Here is a 17257-nt window from a genome sequence, read left to right as displayed (position 1 = left end):
AATCTTGATAAGATGAGCTCTGACAATCTTCTCATTGTATGCGACATCCATGATAGCACCAGGAACAACTGTGGTGACATTTGGTACAATTGTGACATCACTAACCCATCTTACAGCTCACACGAACTGTGGCCTGTTTTTCCGCATGAGCTGACACCTTGCTGTTGGAAGCACTGCCCAGACAAAGGGTGATGTCAAAGTGCATCACACTTTTGCACCATTATATAGGAGCAAAATCTCAATACTTATGCATCGTAATTGGAGTCAATTACGGTGTTTCGAAAAGTGATCCTTTAATTTTGTTGTGCAGTGTATATTACAAGTCATTACCTGTGTTCGTATTTTCCTAATAAGCAAATTCAAGTTACTTTCTGAAACATCCATCCAGCAATACACAGGGAAAAATGCCTGAGAAAACACTGCAACTCCTTTTCTTAAAAGTAGAAATCTTACTTCTCAAGCAATAACAAGTTGAAATAAAATTAAAGGATTCTACAAATATATGCAGTTTTTCTTCTTCAAACGTTTATTCCAATAAATGAAGAGATAATAACAGAAGCAAGATTGCAATGGATAGGGGAAAAAAATAATTCAACAAATTTATTTGCCTGTTATGTGGAAGTGTTTATGACATCCGACTGTCGTTGTATATTTGCAACAATTATACTACGAAAGATAATAAGCTTAGGAGATTATAAACAAAACAATATTTCAAATTTTACTTATGTTTCTACTCCACTGGAGCTCAAGACACACACACTATTCTATTTTCAACACCACGCAACTGAGGTTAAAAGCGTACATGGATATTTCTGAATGCAATATAGTGTGTCCATCTGTTCTTCAAAATTACCTGGGAAGTTTTCAACTAGAGTGTCATCAGGGGGAGCGAGAACCCTGGGCTTTGTATTATATACTGGTTCATATTTTTTTTTTTTTTAAAATACAGAAATCAATGCCATGGATTAATCAATGCACAAGCACTTATTTTGTTAGTGTGTATAAAAAACAGTTCATTATTATGGTAAATTTGCAGCCTTTTGGCCGAGCTGACAATTACATTTTTAGGCACAATATTTTGAATATTGTCTAAGTCTTCATCTGATATTGTGAGCTATAGCCTCTGGACTTCAAACTAGACCATTAATCATCAAAATTGTGCACAACTACAGAACAGTTAACTCTACTAAGAAACTGCAATTCAATCATTGTGACTACACCTCAACAACTGAAAGTTCATTTTATTTAAGCGTAATAATACCGTGGTCTAACACTGCAGACACACCATAACTTACGCAAATGCTATTTCTGAAAATTATCACTCTCACAACTAGTGAAAAATTGTGTTGTTCTCTGAGACATGCACATTTCTTCTCTATCTCATGTGACACCACAGTATATCAACAAAAACATGACAACTGTGGCGTTTTTCTTATATTTCCTTCATTTATAAATGTGTTGATGTTATCAGTAAAAGTCCAATGAAAACAGAATCACATTCAAAAATTCACTGTTCCGATTCCAAAATGTGTAGGTTCCTTACCTTGGCTAATCAGATATCCACTCAGGCTGCATAGTCACTTGACTTTTAGAACATTCCCCTAATGGATAGGTGACATTCTTAATGACAAACCTTAATTATTTTGTGAATGATACTGGCAGGTAACAACGGATATTTAACGTCTGTGTGAAACCACGCTTAATAACTAACACAGAAATGTTTAAAATACAGATGTTAGTTTATACAAAGAATAAAATATATAGCAAAATAACAAAACAATAAAGACTACAATAACTTTTGATTAAAAGAATACCTTCAGGTAAATAGCAGTTTCAAATTGTACACAATCCTTCAAGATTCTCACTTCCAAAGAAAAGGTGTACAAAATAAAAGTTTTGTCTTATTTCATAGCTTGTAACCATCATCACATCAAAATGCTCTTTAATTTATGGTTAGAACAAGCAACTATACTTTCTGATATTTAGCAGGAGGCATCACCACATGAACAAATTCAGAGTGGCTGATAATGCTTAAGTGTAACGATCATTATGGCTGTCTTGCATATCAAGAAATGTTCATAAGTTCTTTTGGAAGTAACGAGCAGAGTTTCCAAGTGACATCACAAAGTTATGATGCAGGTATCTGAGGCAGACCAAATTCATCCACAGGTACACCATCCTGAAAAAAGAATGGAATTTTTGTCACAGGTGATAAAGAAAAGCAGTCATTCAGAACTGAAAACAGTACTTCTAAATAAGATGTATTTGTGAGGTACAATCATTATGTATTGTTGACACCCTTAAGCAATATTCTAAAATGGGATACACAAGAGATTTGTAAGCGGCCTCTTTTTGTGGAATAATTCTATTTTATCAGTATCCAATAGAATAAACCTATTTTATCAGTAGCAGGTTCAACACTCAAATATTGTCTGACACCATTGTGATCTTATTTAATCTGATAAGAAAATTTAAAAAGGTGGTGTTTAAGAAATGCTTGTGCTGTATTCATTGTGTATTTCATTTAGGAAATCCAAATATCCATACAGATTATAAAAATGGATGTATTTATATGTGTAGTATGTAAATATACAATACATTCAATATACAGGGTGATTCTAATTAAAGTTTCAAACCACTGTAGACGTAACGTCACTGGTAAGAAAGATGTCAAAGTGCAGCGGAATATTATCAGAGGAGGAGAGAAAAAGCATGGCAGAAGAAAATTAAATAGTTACAAAATGTAGCAATAGACGGCGCTGTAAGCATCATAGTATAATAGTGGTAGACTACAAATGACACATGAATCACACAACAATGCCTAAGGTGTACGTTTGACACTAACCAAACTGTTCTACTCAGTGTGCACAGGTGTAGATATGTGATACTGTTAGTTACGTAATCCCATCCACCACAGCAAGGTCATATATCATCATATGGAAAAAATCTGTTTTTAATTGTCGTTGTTGTTGTGGTCTTCAGTCCTGAGACTGGTTTGATGCAGCCCTCCATGCTACACTATCCTGTGCAAGCTTCTTCATCTCCCAGTACCTATTGCAGCCTACATCCTTCTGAATCTGCTTAGTGTATTCATCTCTTGGTCTCCCTCTACAATTTTTACCCTCCACGCTGCCCTCCAGTACTAAATTGGTGATCCCTTGATGCCTCCGAACATGTCCTACCAACCGATCCCTTCCTCTAGTCAAGTTGTGTCACAAACTCTTCTTCTCCCCAATTCTATTCAATACTTCTTCATTAGTTGCATGATCTACCCATCTAATTTTCAGCGTTCTTCTGTAGCACCACATTTTGAAAGCTTCTATTCTCTTCTTGTCTAAACTATTTATCATCCACGTTTCACTTCCATACATGGCTACCCTCCATACAAATACTTTCAGTAATGACTTCCTGACACTTAAATCTATACTCGATGTTAACAAATATTTCTTCTTCAGAAACGCTTTCCTTGCCATTACCAGTCTACATTTTATATTGTCTCTACTTTGACCATCATCAGTTATTTTGCTCCCCAAATAGCAAAACTCCTTGACTACTTTAAGTGTCTCATTTCCTAATCTAATTCCCTCAGCATCACCCGACTTAATTCAACTACTTTCCATTATCCTCACTTTGCTTTTGTTCATATTCATTTAATACCCTCCTTTCAAGACACTGTCCGTTCCGTTCAACTGCTCTTCCAAGTCCTGTGCTGTCTCTGAGAGAATTACAATGTCATCGGCAAACCTCAATGTTTTTATTTCTTCTCCATGGATTTTAATACATACTCCGAACTTTTCTTTTGTTTCCTTTAATGCTTGCTCAATATACAGATTGAATGGCATCGGGGAGAGACTACAACCCTGTCTCACTCCCTTCCCAACCAATGCTTCCCTTTCATGCCCCTTGACTCTTGTAACCCCCATCTGCTTTCTGTACAAGTTGTAAATAGCCTTTCGCTCCCTGTATTTTACCCCTGCTACCTTCAGAATTTGAAAGATAGTATTCCAGTCAACATTGTCAAAAGCTTTGTCTTAAGTATACAAATGCTAGAAACATAGGTTTGCCTTTCCTTAATCTTTCTTCTACGGTAAGTTGTAGGGTCAGTATTGCCTCAAGTGTTCCAACATTTCTACAGAATCCAAACTAATCTTCCAGGAGGTCGGCTTCTATCAGTTTTTCCATTCATCTGTAATTGTCCTGAGGCCAAAAACAGCATAAAAAGCATCCATCACATCGGTTTTTAATTCTCCCGAGGCCAAAAACCACATAAAAATCATCAATAAATATCAAATCGGATTATTAATTTCCACGTGACTGGCACAAAACATGTTCAATATGCTGTCCACCGTTTTCTTCAATAAGTTGAAAACGAGAAACAGCATGTTCCAAAACTGAGCAAAGTGTTTCTGGGGTGTGTTGCGCAATGCGTGCCTTCAATGCAGCTAAGTTTGCAATCAGAACAATGAACACAACATCTTTCAGATAGACCCACAGCCAGAAGTCACACGGATAAAGATCAGGTGACTGGGATGACCAGACTGAAGGGAAATGACGGCTGATAATTCTAGCATTTCCGAAATGGTACTTCAGCAGCCGTTTAACTGGATTTGCAATGTGCATCTTATATAAAAAATGATCCTATCCACACATCCACGATATTGGAGAGCTGGAATGACGTGGTTGCGCAAAAGGCACCCATAGTGTTTACCAGGTAACAGGACGAGAAGCACCTGTCTTTTTGAAAAAATATGGCTCTATGATCACTGATGCCGTAAAGCCGCACCATGCAGTGACCTTTTCAGGATGAAGTGGTACTGGTTGATTTGTGTGTGGATTTTCTGTTGCCCATATTCGACAATTCTGTGTATTGACATACCTGTCAGATGAAAGTGGGCTTCGTCTGTCCACAGAATCTTCCACAAGCTAATTGTTGTCCACTTCCATGCAAGCAAGAAATTCTAAAGCACATCAACAGAAAGCAACTCGTGCACATGGGTAATTTTGAATGAATAGGATAGAACAATGTTTCATAGGATTTTATGCACCATGTTCATCGGTATGTCCAATGTTCGGGCAATTCTCTGTGCTCTACACGTTTGCACACCAGCACTCTTCTTCTCCTCCTGCATTGCTGTGGTCACTGCTTCCATTGGCATTGAATCAGTTTGTTTCCTCCCTCTACCAGGTTGCACACCAAAAGAACCTGTCTTTTTGAATTTCCGAATCATATTCTCCAGACCCACGGCAATCACTGAGCCAACGCCTTTTTTCAAACCCTTCAGTGTACAGAACTTCTGCAGAACGACATGTGCACAGTCATCATTCCTGTAGTAAGGCTTTACAAGTGAACACGATCCTGCACTGAGACAGTCATGGCGAATGTCGCAGACGCAAAAGGAGGAAAAGCCATGTACCCGGTGAGTTTATATCAACTTCAATGGGTCATGTGCATGACAGATGTCTTCATTTATGTAATCTGACACCATAGCCATCTACTGATCAATTTGCAAACTATTTTTTTCCTGCTATACTTTTTACTCCTTTTCTGATAATATTCCGTTGCAAGTTTACGTCATTCTGACCAGTGGTGTTATTTCTACAGTGTTTTGAAAGTTTAACTTTAATTATAATCATCATGTACAATGAATACACCACGGATGTATGTACGTCATGCATGATGCGGCAGCTTTTCATGCATCTCAGTTTTTTATCTCTTGAGTTATGATAAGTAGGTGGCTCTTACGCCTACATCAATTGTTGAATTGTTGCCTGACAGTATGGAAGATGCGTATGAAGTTTGGTTGAAATCAGTCCAGTGGTTTGGTGTGTGTGTGTGTGTGTGTGTGTGTGTGTGTGTGTGTGTGTGTAGGGAGGTCACGCGTGCGTGTATTTCTGTGCAGCTAACTCTATTTGCAATAAATTTTGCAGACAGTTTCCACATACGCCGCTAGATCGTGGTATCACACACCGTTCAGGAGATATGACATCATAAACACTGAAATGTGGGAAAACATGCCATACTGCGCATGGTGACCAACTATTCACAACACATTTTGCAGACAGTATCCACATATGCAACTCAATGTTCGTATAAAAATATATCATTTTTACGCACAGTTCAAGAGACACAATGTCATAAAGAATTAAATGTATGAAAAAATGTTTTAATACATTTATTCTTTATTACTAAGACACTCCTACAGTCAAGTCAGCTTAAAGAAATCCTAAACACCTGGCAGCGCTTTTGAAAGTTTTCAGCTGCGAGGTGCAGATGCCTCTAGAAGAAAACAATAGTCAGCTATAGAGCAAAGAAGAGGCATGGCACAGAGATGGTTACAAAAAATTTGGATGCTGTGCTTATACCTTTGTATATTATACATATTTCTTTGTACAAAAATTTAATAACTTCAAAGGTGTTTTCATGGATGCATGGAAATGAAATTTTCTCAGTATTGCACGATAAAGAAAGTTCATTTTTTGTTTTCATTTCTAACAGAAAACTGGCAAAATTAATAACCGAGCAATGCTGAGTTCGTCAGCTAGTATGATAAGAGAGGTGAGATTAAGGCACACAGCGTCGCATCAGCCTTCGAACTGAGTCAACGTAGCCTCCCCCTCCTGTACCAGCCTCTTCATCTCAGATTAACATTTGCACCCAATGGCCTCAATTATCTGTTCGGCATATTCCAGCCTCATCATTTCTTATCTGCCCAGCTAGTTTTCAACACTCTTCTACAGTATCATATCTCAAATGCTGTGATTCTCTTCTTTCCAATTTTCCCATTGTCTATGATAATTCCATACAATGTTGTATTCCAAATGGACGAGTTGTGACGATAGAGAAACCGAAATCACGCTCTAACTGTTTATTGAAAAAAGCTTACACAACTGAAACGCCCCATTCAATGTATTCTGCTCTCAGATCGCTGCACCGCTCCATGTGAATTTGCCACTGTTGGAAGCAGTGCTGCAAGTCTTTTTCTGTTATGCTGTTGAGGAGTCTCGTTGCTTTTTCCTTAGTTGCATCCACAGGCTCTAATCTTGTTTCTTTGAGAACGGTTTTCAGTTCTGGGAAGAGAGAGAAGTTGCACAGTTCTAAATCAGGTGAATATTCCATCACTGGAATGTTGTTTTTTGCCAACAAGCTCTTCACAGACATTGCGTTACGAAACGCCACGTTGTCCTGATGAAGAACCCTGGAGTGATTCTTCCACAGGTATGGTCTCCTTGGTCACACACATTCATGTAGGGTCTTCAGAACAGTTACATAATATATAACCCCTCGGATATTGAAGAAAACTACAATTGTCATTAAACCTTTGTCGTGCCCAAATCATCGTAAAAAGTATGTCTAAGAGTTTCCTTATTGATGCAGGCAAGTTCTGAAATTGCTGGAATGCTCAGGCGGTGATATTCTTGAACAATTCTACTGACCTCCTTGCAAGTGGAAGGGTGGCCCAATTGTGGATCTTCAATGTCTTCCCTACCGTCCTTGAACTACTTGAAAACTTGTGTACGAGATAGACACTGATCACCATAAAATTGTTTCAACAAATTGTAAGTATCTGTGGCTGATTTTCCAAGTTTTGTGAGGAATTTGATGTTAACATGTTGTTCACTTTGGAGCATAGCATAATTCTGACAGAGCTCAGACACACGGCCTGTTTCTAAGAAAGCTCACAGCCAGACTAACCACCACAGCGGCGTGAAATTTTATACACGTGTCATGAGAAATCCAAGGTATTCCCCCCACTCTCCTTTCTGTCATCAATAAAGCCAGAAATATGCACAACCAGTCCAGTTTCTTTATTGCCACATCTCGTATATTCTCGGAAATTTCCTCCTCAAATTAAGTCCAATGTCTGATATTGGAATTCTCCCCCCCCCCCCCCCCCCCCTGGGAATGTCCTCTTTGCCTGTGCTGTTCTATTTGTTATGTCCTCCTTTGTCTACCGCGAGTCTCTTTGCTTCAAAGGTATCAAAATTCCTTTGCTTTACCTACTACAGGGTACCAAATTTTTATGTTCACTTCATTTAATCTCATTTTTGCTACTCCTCACTACTTTCATATTTGGCATACCATGTGCTCACTAGGTTTCATTATTCTCAACAGGGACTGAGTGTAATTTCCCCTCCCTTTTACCAAGGCTGGCAATGTGATCATCATATTTTATTATTGATATCCTTTCACGGTGACCTTTAATCCCACTTCTGAACCTTTCTTTTTGTTTCCCTCATTGCTTCATCAATGTACACATTGTTTAGCAGTGGCAAAAGACTGCATCCCTGCTTTATACCACTCTTAATCCTATCAGAATCTCTCTTGATCTTCCGTTCTTGTTGATTTACCCTGAGGGAAATTCTAGCTTCCAACAACTATAAAACTTTGCAGTGTTGAATTCATCTTACAGCTCCCTGTTCTTGATTATCTCCACCAAAAGGATATTTATGTGAAAAATATTAACTGAAAAAAAGTTCATTAAGGCCATGGATAAGACTGAGTCAAGTAGTCAGGGATTTTGTGAGATTGCAGGAAAGCTATCACCGTCATATTTTTACAGTTGATGAAGGGAGAGCTTGGAGCTTAAGTCCACTACAGTGTGCATCACATCTACATCATACCCTGCAAGCCACCAAATGGTGTATGGCAAAGGATACTTCTGGTACCACTAACTGAGCCCCCCTTTCCTGTTCAACTAGTTCACTGTTGGTAAAGTCTCTGCATTAGGTCTAGTTTCTTGGATTTTCTCGTCACAGTCATTTCGAGAATTGTACGGAGGAGGAAGTAACATGCTATCCAACTCTTTCCCGGGAACCACCCACTTGAAATTTCAATAAACCTATCTGCAATGCACATTGCCTTTCTCATAGTGTCTGCCACTGGAGTTTATTGAGAATCTGTAAGGCTTTCACACCAACTAAACGAACAAAATCCACCACTCTTCATAGGATCTCTCTCTCTCTCTCTCTCTCTCTCTCTCTCTCTCTCTCTCTCTCTCTCTCTCTCTCTCTCCCCCCCCCCCCCCCCCCCCAATCAGTTGTATGTAGTAATGATGCCAATGCCAGATTGACAAGCAATGATCAAGAATCAGTCGAAAGAGCATCATGCTAGCCACTTCCTTTGTGGATGAGTTACATTCCCTTAAGATTATTCTTCCTATGATCTCAATATGGCATCTGCTTTTCCTATAATTTGTTTCATGTGGTCTTACACACCATCTTCCTAGATATTTAATGGTAGATACTGTTTCCAGAAATTTGTCATCAATAATATAGAAATTCACTAGCTGTACATAGTGGATTTCTTTTTCTATGTACCTGTGATATGTTACATTTATTTACATTCACGGTCAACTGCTGGAGCCTGCACCATTCATCAATTCTCTGCGGCTCACTCTGCAAATATGTAATGTCTTGTGGCATTGCTACTTTCTTATAGACAAAACATTACCTGCAAACATGTTAAGAGTGACATATTTAGTTCTATCTACAAAGAAGTCTTTAACCCAGAGGAAAAACTGGTCCAATACTCAAAAAACTCTTATGTTTTTCACTAAACGGCACTGCGAGTTGTTGTCAAATGTCTTCCTGAAGTGACAGAACACTGAATCAACCTGAGCACTGTTGTCTACAGTGATATGGATCTCATGGAGGAACAGAGCAAGCCAAATTTCACAAGATATCTGTTTGCAGAATCACAACAGAAGCTGGCCTAGTTTTGAACTATTCTCCCTTCTACTAATCTCCAGCAGCTATCAAGTTTCGTCTTCTTCAATAGATATTGCCAGGAACAGGGCTGGACAGCGATAAACACTCTGAGGCAAACTGCTATGTGGGCCCCACTTCAGTGGTGATACAATTTTACTCACTGTTGTTTGCAACAATACTTTGTAAGCCTTGGCAATGTAAAAGTATTCTGCCCCCCCCCCCCCCCCCCTCCACACAACATACATATGCAAACCTTGTCCTCATCTTTGTTTACTACAGTTATCGTTCTCTGCACAAAAGTACCTTCCAATATGTGTACTACAACTTCCTTGGAAGAACTTAGGTAGAAAACTACAAGGCTCTGGTGGCAGATCTACTACAGTGCCATTAGTGGTTACTAAGTAACACGATCTTTAAAGTCCTTACACTAAAATCAGGGTTTAATTATCGACCACTGGGGTTCTTTAAGGAAGATACACGAAGAATTTTGAAGAGTAAATAAAAGTAGCTCGAATGAGTACTTCATCAGGCATTGCACGCATCACAACCACCGTGTCAGTGTTAACAACGAAGGAGGGTCGCCGCTGGTCGACGAAGTAGATGTCTTTATTTCTGTTGCAATTTGATTTCAATCACTACCTGACCATCATTAGGATTAGTATTGAAGCTCCATGGACTCATAAATACAAGCAGCAAGACTGCAATATCTGCACATATTAATGAAGAGTACTTGTCATTTGTACCTTTTTGCCTGACAAGTACTCTTCATCAAACAATGGAAACTCTAGGTAGGAATATCAACAATGTAGGAAAAGACAGATTGCTACTTGCCATAAAGAAGATGCGGACAGGCACAATTAAAAGACACTAGCATAAAGCTTTGGGCCACAAGCTTCATCAGCAAAAGAGAAACACATACATACCACCATTCATACACATAACCAAGCACACCTCATGCTCACATGACCACCAACTCTGAGAGCTTTGCAAATGAGATTGTGTGTCAATTATTTCACCTTAAGCTTGAAACAGTCTAAGTGTTCTTATTATGAAACACTGGACAGATAAAGTCTGGGTAATTTGCACTCCATTTTAAGCAAAAGGTTATTTTTCATACATCTCAATGTTTATGACATCACATCTGCTGAACTATATGTTGTACACTGATATAACTTTGTAGGTATACTCAGTGATTTATATGAATACTACCAGCAAACTGTATTACAAATAGAGTACGTGGTAAAGTAATAAATTAAAATGTTGTGCCTGATGTTGAAGTTTTATTGAATGAACAGTGAAAATGTTTATCATATAGGTTTGAAATTACGTCTAATGTTTGTTGAAAGTCTTTTAAGTACTACAATTTTCAAATACTGGATGAATAAAGTGTAGGTATTTGTGCGCCATCAGTTACGCTGTGCCAAGACCAACGCAGTTTCTAGCAATAACATACACATTATTGCCTTAAACTTTTAATATAAGATGATTTCTCTTAATGAGTAGATTGTGACAGCATTTTAAATTTGTCAATCATTATACCAAAAAACGAAAAATAAAAATTTTGTTGACCGTGAAATCCACTAAAATAGGCAAACTGCAGTTGGTACTGTGATAGTTGCATACAGGAAGAGGTGCCCACAGGTGGGATCAACTTTTCGAAACCATCTGTATAGTGACGTAGATTAGGGTCCCAGGTATCTCACCCTATTGCCATTCACCCCCGTGGACTATCATTTATAGGTAATCAACAAATGTAAACTTTGTAATTTCGTGTGACGTTACAGAACCATAAAATAGACAGTCCTAATTAGAGTGTCATTTTAGCACAGTGTTCAATGCACATCTGTAATGTGCAGAGGGTTATGGGTCACAATTTTGGTAGGTGCTTCAGAACTTTTTATAAATTGTTATTTCACTGATTTTGTTAGTTATTTTTATTCAGTTACTTGATTTAAAAGTATTTTTCTAAAATTTTAATCCTTCGTCACAGCACTTTAGTCACCATATCAGCTTTGGCATTTACTCTTATTATTCCTTCCTAGCATTCAGTTTTCATTTGGAATCTTTGGGCATGTGATTTTAGTTATTTTTATAAATCTACCATAATATTTAAGTATTTGAAAATGTCAATCAATTAGTTAAAAAGCAAAAGATAAAAATCTATTTACATTGACTGACAAGGGGAGGCCACGATGTTTGGAACGCGGATTTACTGCAAACTTCGTACACTCTTGGTACTCCATGAGGACAACAAAATGTGTAAGCAGTAGCGCGTACTTCTCAAGCGTTATTGGGAAACTCACAAGATAATTTTGGTCGTCAAATATATACCTGTGCATGGCCATTTTTACCACAAAGCGGTGGCAGTCAAGTGGTTAGCATTCAAGCCCCGTAATCATTGGATGGCTAGATCGAGTCCCATTCGTCAGTTTTCTTTTTATTTTCAACACAGTCATTTTCTTTACTATTTATATTACAACTGATATAATGGAAAAAATACGTGTAATCAAATGAACTTTAATTTACAACGTTATTTGGCAGCCTACAAATTTTTATTATCACAAATAATATAATCTTCATAACTATCGACTAGTAAACGACCAAACGCATAAAGTAATACTGAAACTGTATGCATGTCCATGTCTTCAAAATTGTTTGTATTTAATCGAAAGAGAAGGAGAAATTGCTTCTCGTGCAATTTTACATCTTTCGAAAGCCGTCTGTGCTGGTCAAAACTTGCAGGTAGCAAGTAGTTTAGGGCTCCTTCCAGGTATATGGAATTTCTCAAATCATGGACAAGCATACATTTTCAGTATCACTTTATGCGTTTGGTTGTTTACTAGTTGATAGTTATGAATATTATACTATTTGTGATAGTAAAAATTTGCAGACTTTCAAATAACATTGTAAATTTAATAAAAGTTCAGCCGATACACATATTTTCCCCATTATATCAATTGTAATATATACAGTAAAGAAAATGACTGGGTTGAAATTTAAAAAAGTGACAAAATGGGACTCGATCTAGGGATTCAGGTTTTATGGGGCTTGAACGCTAACCACTCGACTGCTGCCGCTTCATGGTAAAAATTGCCACACACAGGTATATATTTGAAGACCTAAATTATCTTGCGATTTTCTCAATAACGCTTGAGAAGTACGCGCTACAGCTTACACATTTTGTTGTCCTCACGGAGTACTACCAGTGTACGAAGTTTGCAGTAAATACGCGTTCCCAACGTCGTGGCTTTCCCTTGTGACAAACTGAATGAAAAATGTATTTTTTGATATGTATAAGATGTAAACTTTTTTTAGATGGTAAACTTCATATAAAGATTTAGTATAAAAATTCCTGTTGCGCTAGGGATGAAATAATGCAGCTGAAGATTTAGCGAAAGAAGGGATTATAAATAAATACGCGGAACGAGGAACAGAAATAGTAAATGCAATAAAATGGACAAAAATGTAATTAATACAATGATTAAAATAGTCTTACACAGGATTAGGACTTTTAAAAAATTACATTTACATCAATCAATCAAATAAAAATATTTTAAGCACTCACAATCTTCTGCACATCACACTTGTATACTAACCACGATGAAACAACATCACAGTATCTGGAACTCTTGATCTGTCTAGATCATCACACAAAACTATAATTTTGTGTCGAATACTTGGAAACGAGTGGCCATCAGGGTGAATGGCTGCAGGGTGCAATACCTGGTACTCTAACCTATATAGCTGTACAGACAGTTTCAGAAACTCAATCCTACCCCTGGGGACTTCGCATAGTTTGTGTTGGTACACAGATTTCCAACAGCTTAACTCATTATCACACCAAGTTCTGTTGTTGACATCTTGTTCATAGAAGAAAAACTGTGACACTTTACCACCACTTTCTTTTTATCCCATTATACATAAATAGTTGTAGAAGTAATTCAAAAGCCAAGAGCACTTAAATACTGTTTACTGAATAACCGGTTTCGGCAACGAAAGACGCACGCACACTCAACTCGCACACATGACTGCAGTCTCAGGCAACTGAAACCAGTGGATATGGATATCCAGGAAGTTTCCTCATCAGGGCCAGTTCCTGATCAGTATTCCAACAGCCTTTTTATTGAGATTTTGGTTCTTTCTTGACTGCTGCACCCGCAGGTAGACAATGGTGCAAGTTTCCCTGCTTAATGACCGAACATATCGTGGTCTCAGCTCTCCACTACTGTAGCTGGTAAACAGGTGCCTACAGGGATACTGTAAACAGCAAATCCCCTTGCTTGGGCAATTCATGGATAATGTTACATTTAGCTCTGTGATTCGACCTATTACCTTTTTTGTTGTCCATGATACTAGTTCAAAAAACCTTTTTGGATTTGATACCTTTCAGGTTCAAATGGCTCTGAGCACTATGGGACTTAACATCTCTGGTCATCAGTCCCCCAGAACTTAGAACTACTTAAACCTAACTAACCTAAGGACATCACACACATCCATGCCCGAGGCAGGATTCGAACCTGCGACCGTAGTGGTCGCGCGGTTTGACACTGAAGCACCTAGAACCGTTCGGCCATCAGTGGTCGGCGATACCTTTCAGGGCTTTGGCTTTTCAGTCACAGACTCCATACAGTTGGTACCCGCCAAAGTCCCCTATCAATCATTGGAATTTCTGAGTTCAGAATTTCTTTGTGGAAGGTCTAAAGTGTGACACATATTCTCGAGTCCACATAACTTCCAAGCTGTCGGCTCGTCCTAGATTTTCTGCTGGTAGGCAGATTTCCACTCTCCCAAGCCAAGGCAAAGCTGGACCAGCTTGCATCTCTTGGGGTGGTGGATCCCATTTCCTCTAGTAAATGGGTCACACCCCTTGACAATTTGACAAAACCCTATGGTAAATTGCAATGTTGTGGCAATTTTAGTAGCAGCAGATACCCTTGGATGAGGAGTCAAAATATATCACAGTTCTTAATTGCCTTTCAGCCTGTATCGATAACAACAGTTGGTGTTTGGGGTGGTAAGTGCACTGAAATTTTCCAGTATTATCTGCAACAGATTTTGTCCACTATTCCACACTGTTTCAACTACCTGGGTGACACTGTGTCATTACTGGAAGTACTACGAGCAACCACCTGTACGATCTCTGGGCCTTTTTTCGAACTCCTGGCTGTGGGTCCGAGTTTCAACTTGCAGAAGACCAAATTTTTTCAACCATTCCCTGAGTATCTGTGTCACACCGTATCATGGCAGGGCATCCAACTCCTGGTGATTCTTGTCAGGGTCATTACAGATCTGCCCTGTCCCTTGTCATTACAAGAACTCCAGGATTTCCTGGGTACAACTGCCTATTACACCAATTCATTCCCAGGGTGTCCACAACTGACCACCCCCTCCCTCTACCTCCTCCTTTGTCTGCTTCCTTTATCTGATCTCCACCATGTGACCAAGCCATCACCATGCTGAAGGATCGTCTCAGGTTGGCACAATGTGTAGCTACTTTTGATCCCACCAAGGCATTGGTTTTGGCTATGGACACCTCGCACTATGGTGTAGGGGCAGTCTTTGCCCATTGCAATATAGACACCTCAGAGTGGCCACTGGTATTTCCATCCAAAAATCTCAGTTCAGCAAAGGTCCATTACTCCCAGGTCGAGAAGGTGGCTCTAGCTATTGTGTATGAGGTAATCAAATTTTATATTTTCTTGTATGGCGCCAAATTTCAAATCATTATGGGCCAAAAGCCATTAGTTTCTGCCTGGAACCCCGATAAGATGGCCCACAGGCTACAGCAGTGACTCTTGCACCTCTCCAAATACCACTATGTCATCCAGTTTTGCCTCACTAGGTACCACGAAAACGCAGATGCTTCATTCTGGCTGACAGTCGGCCTGGCTCTCGAGTTTGAGAGAAGTTCATATATTTTCATTTTGATATCACCTACGACCAAGCGGTACACGGGTTTCTGATCACTAGTACCCAGGTCGCTGAGCCTACTGCATGTGACCCATCCTCAAACAGGTCATGCCACTTGTCCAGCAGGTTCGGCTGTCTCATCCCTCGAGCCAGGCTTATAACCCATTTCATAACTACTTCGTGTGTTGCGTCATCATCTCTTGGTCTCAGATGGGGTCCACCTCCTCTCCACGGACTACACGGCTCCCATGGTAGTTAATGGTAGTTATTCCTAGGAGATTGCCACAAAAGGTCTTGCAGCTATTACATGACTGTTGCTGGTGTGTTTCCTGCACCAAAGCCTTGGCTCACAGACATGTACTGGACTGGCATTGACAGGGAGCTGTAGCATTTGGTTGCAGACTGTCCCCAGTGTGCTAGTCAACAGATGGCTCACAAGGCTTCATTCTCCCAATGACCTGCAGCTACGTAGCCCTGGGAACACATCCATATAGATTTGAAGGTTCATTTCTGGACGTGCTTAACCTGATTTCAGTGAAGCATTTTTGTGTTTTCCGTACATGGTCTAGCACTTTTCAGTCAATACCGAAATCACTATTTTTCCTCTGGGAGGACTCGCAGTTATTCTCGTTTCCGGCAAGGGATCTCAGTTCCAGTCCCTGGTGCTTTATGATTTCTGTGCACGGTCAGGCATTTGCCATGTTTGCACCCCTCCCTTTCACCCCCAACCTAATAGGGAGGCAGAGTGTGTAGTTCACACAGACTCAGATGAAAAAATATCTACAGGAATTTCCCACAGAGGAGGCATTAAGGGATTTTATGATGGCCAACCAGATGACTCCTACAGGTTCCCATTAACATTGCCAACTTTCTCCACAGGCACCAATCACAGCTGCTGCTCGATCTGGAATCTCGCCTGCCATTATGTTCTGCTGTACAGTTTCCCACCAGGCACGGAAGTCTGGGCATGTGGTTTTGTTTGGCCCCCGCTCTACTGACTGGCAATCATCGTGCGTGAGAGTGTCCACAGTGTTTACACCCTCTGGACTAGGGATCAGGAGGTCCGGCACCATCAAAATGAGCTCCGAGTCTGGGTAGACACACACTCCCTCCCATCCTGGCCACATCACTACCTTCGTTGGTGCCCCAGTCGCTGGGTGCCACCTATCCACTGGTGTTCCAGCCTCCTCTTCTGCCTGCGTCAGTGCCTCTGCCTGAGGAAGTTGAGAGTCCACGGCTGCCACTGGTGGATCTGGCACCCCTCCAGTTGGTAGACGTGTCCCTTGCAAGCTCCATCTGTGGCGGAGTCACCTCCACTTTCCCCACTGCTGCCAGACACTGCAGGGAATCCCAGCTTGGACTGCCTGTTACCAGTCCTGTTGTCTCTTGCTCAGGAAGGGGTTCAGGGCACTCCATGTACTGGCCACTTTCACCTGTATTCTAAGGTGACCAGGAGTTGCTCTCCCATCTCACCTCCACGGACTGGAGGCCACCCCCAACATCCTCGTCACCCGCACTGTGCCCGTGGAAGCAGCAACGATCAGTGACCGATAGGGGAGGGGCGTAGTGACCCACGTAGATTCCACACCCGTAACCCGAACACAGTCATATGGTGCACCACAAAAGTCTGGAGATGCTA

General features: G+C 40.1%; 1 protein-coding gene across 1 annotated transcript in view; it reads right to left on the bottom strand.

The window, feature by feature from the left end:
- Window positions 1-508: 508 nt before the first annotated feature.
- The window catches only part of LOC126293488 (charged multivesicular body protein 5), a 56886-nt gene continuing 40137 nt past the window's right edge, over window positions 509-17257 (bottom strand). Inside the window, exon 5 of the mRNA XM_049986741.1 lies at window positions 509-2179. Within this exon, the coding sequence (XP_049842698.1) occupies window positions 2129-2179 (51 nt within the window). The 3' untranslated portion in view covers window positions 509-2128. The remainder of the gene's footprint in view (window positions 2180-17257) is intronic.

Source organism: Schistocerca gregaria, chromosome 10 (assembly GCF_023897955.1).
Source record: "Schistocerca gregaria isolate iqSchGreg1 chromosome 10, iqSchGreg1.2, whole genome shotgun sequence".
NCBI lineage: Eukaryota > Metazoa > Arthropoda > Insecta > Orthoptera > Acrididae > Schistocerca > Schistocerca gregaria.
Note: the sequence above shows the minus strand (reverse complement) of the source record. Positions and strands in the feature narration are given on the sequence as shown.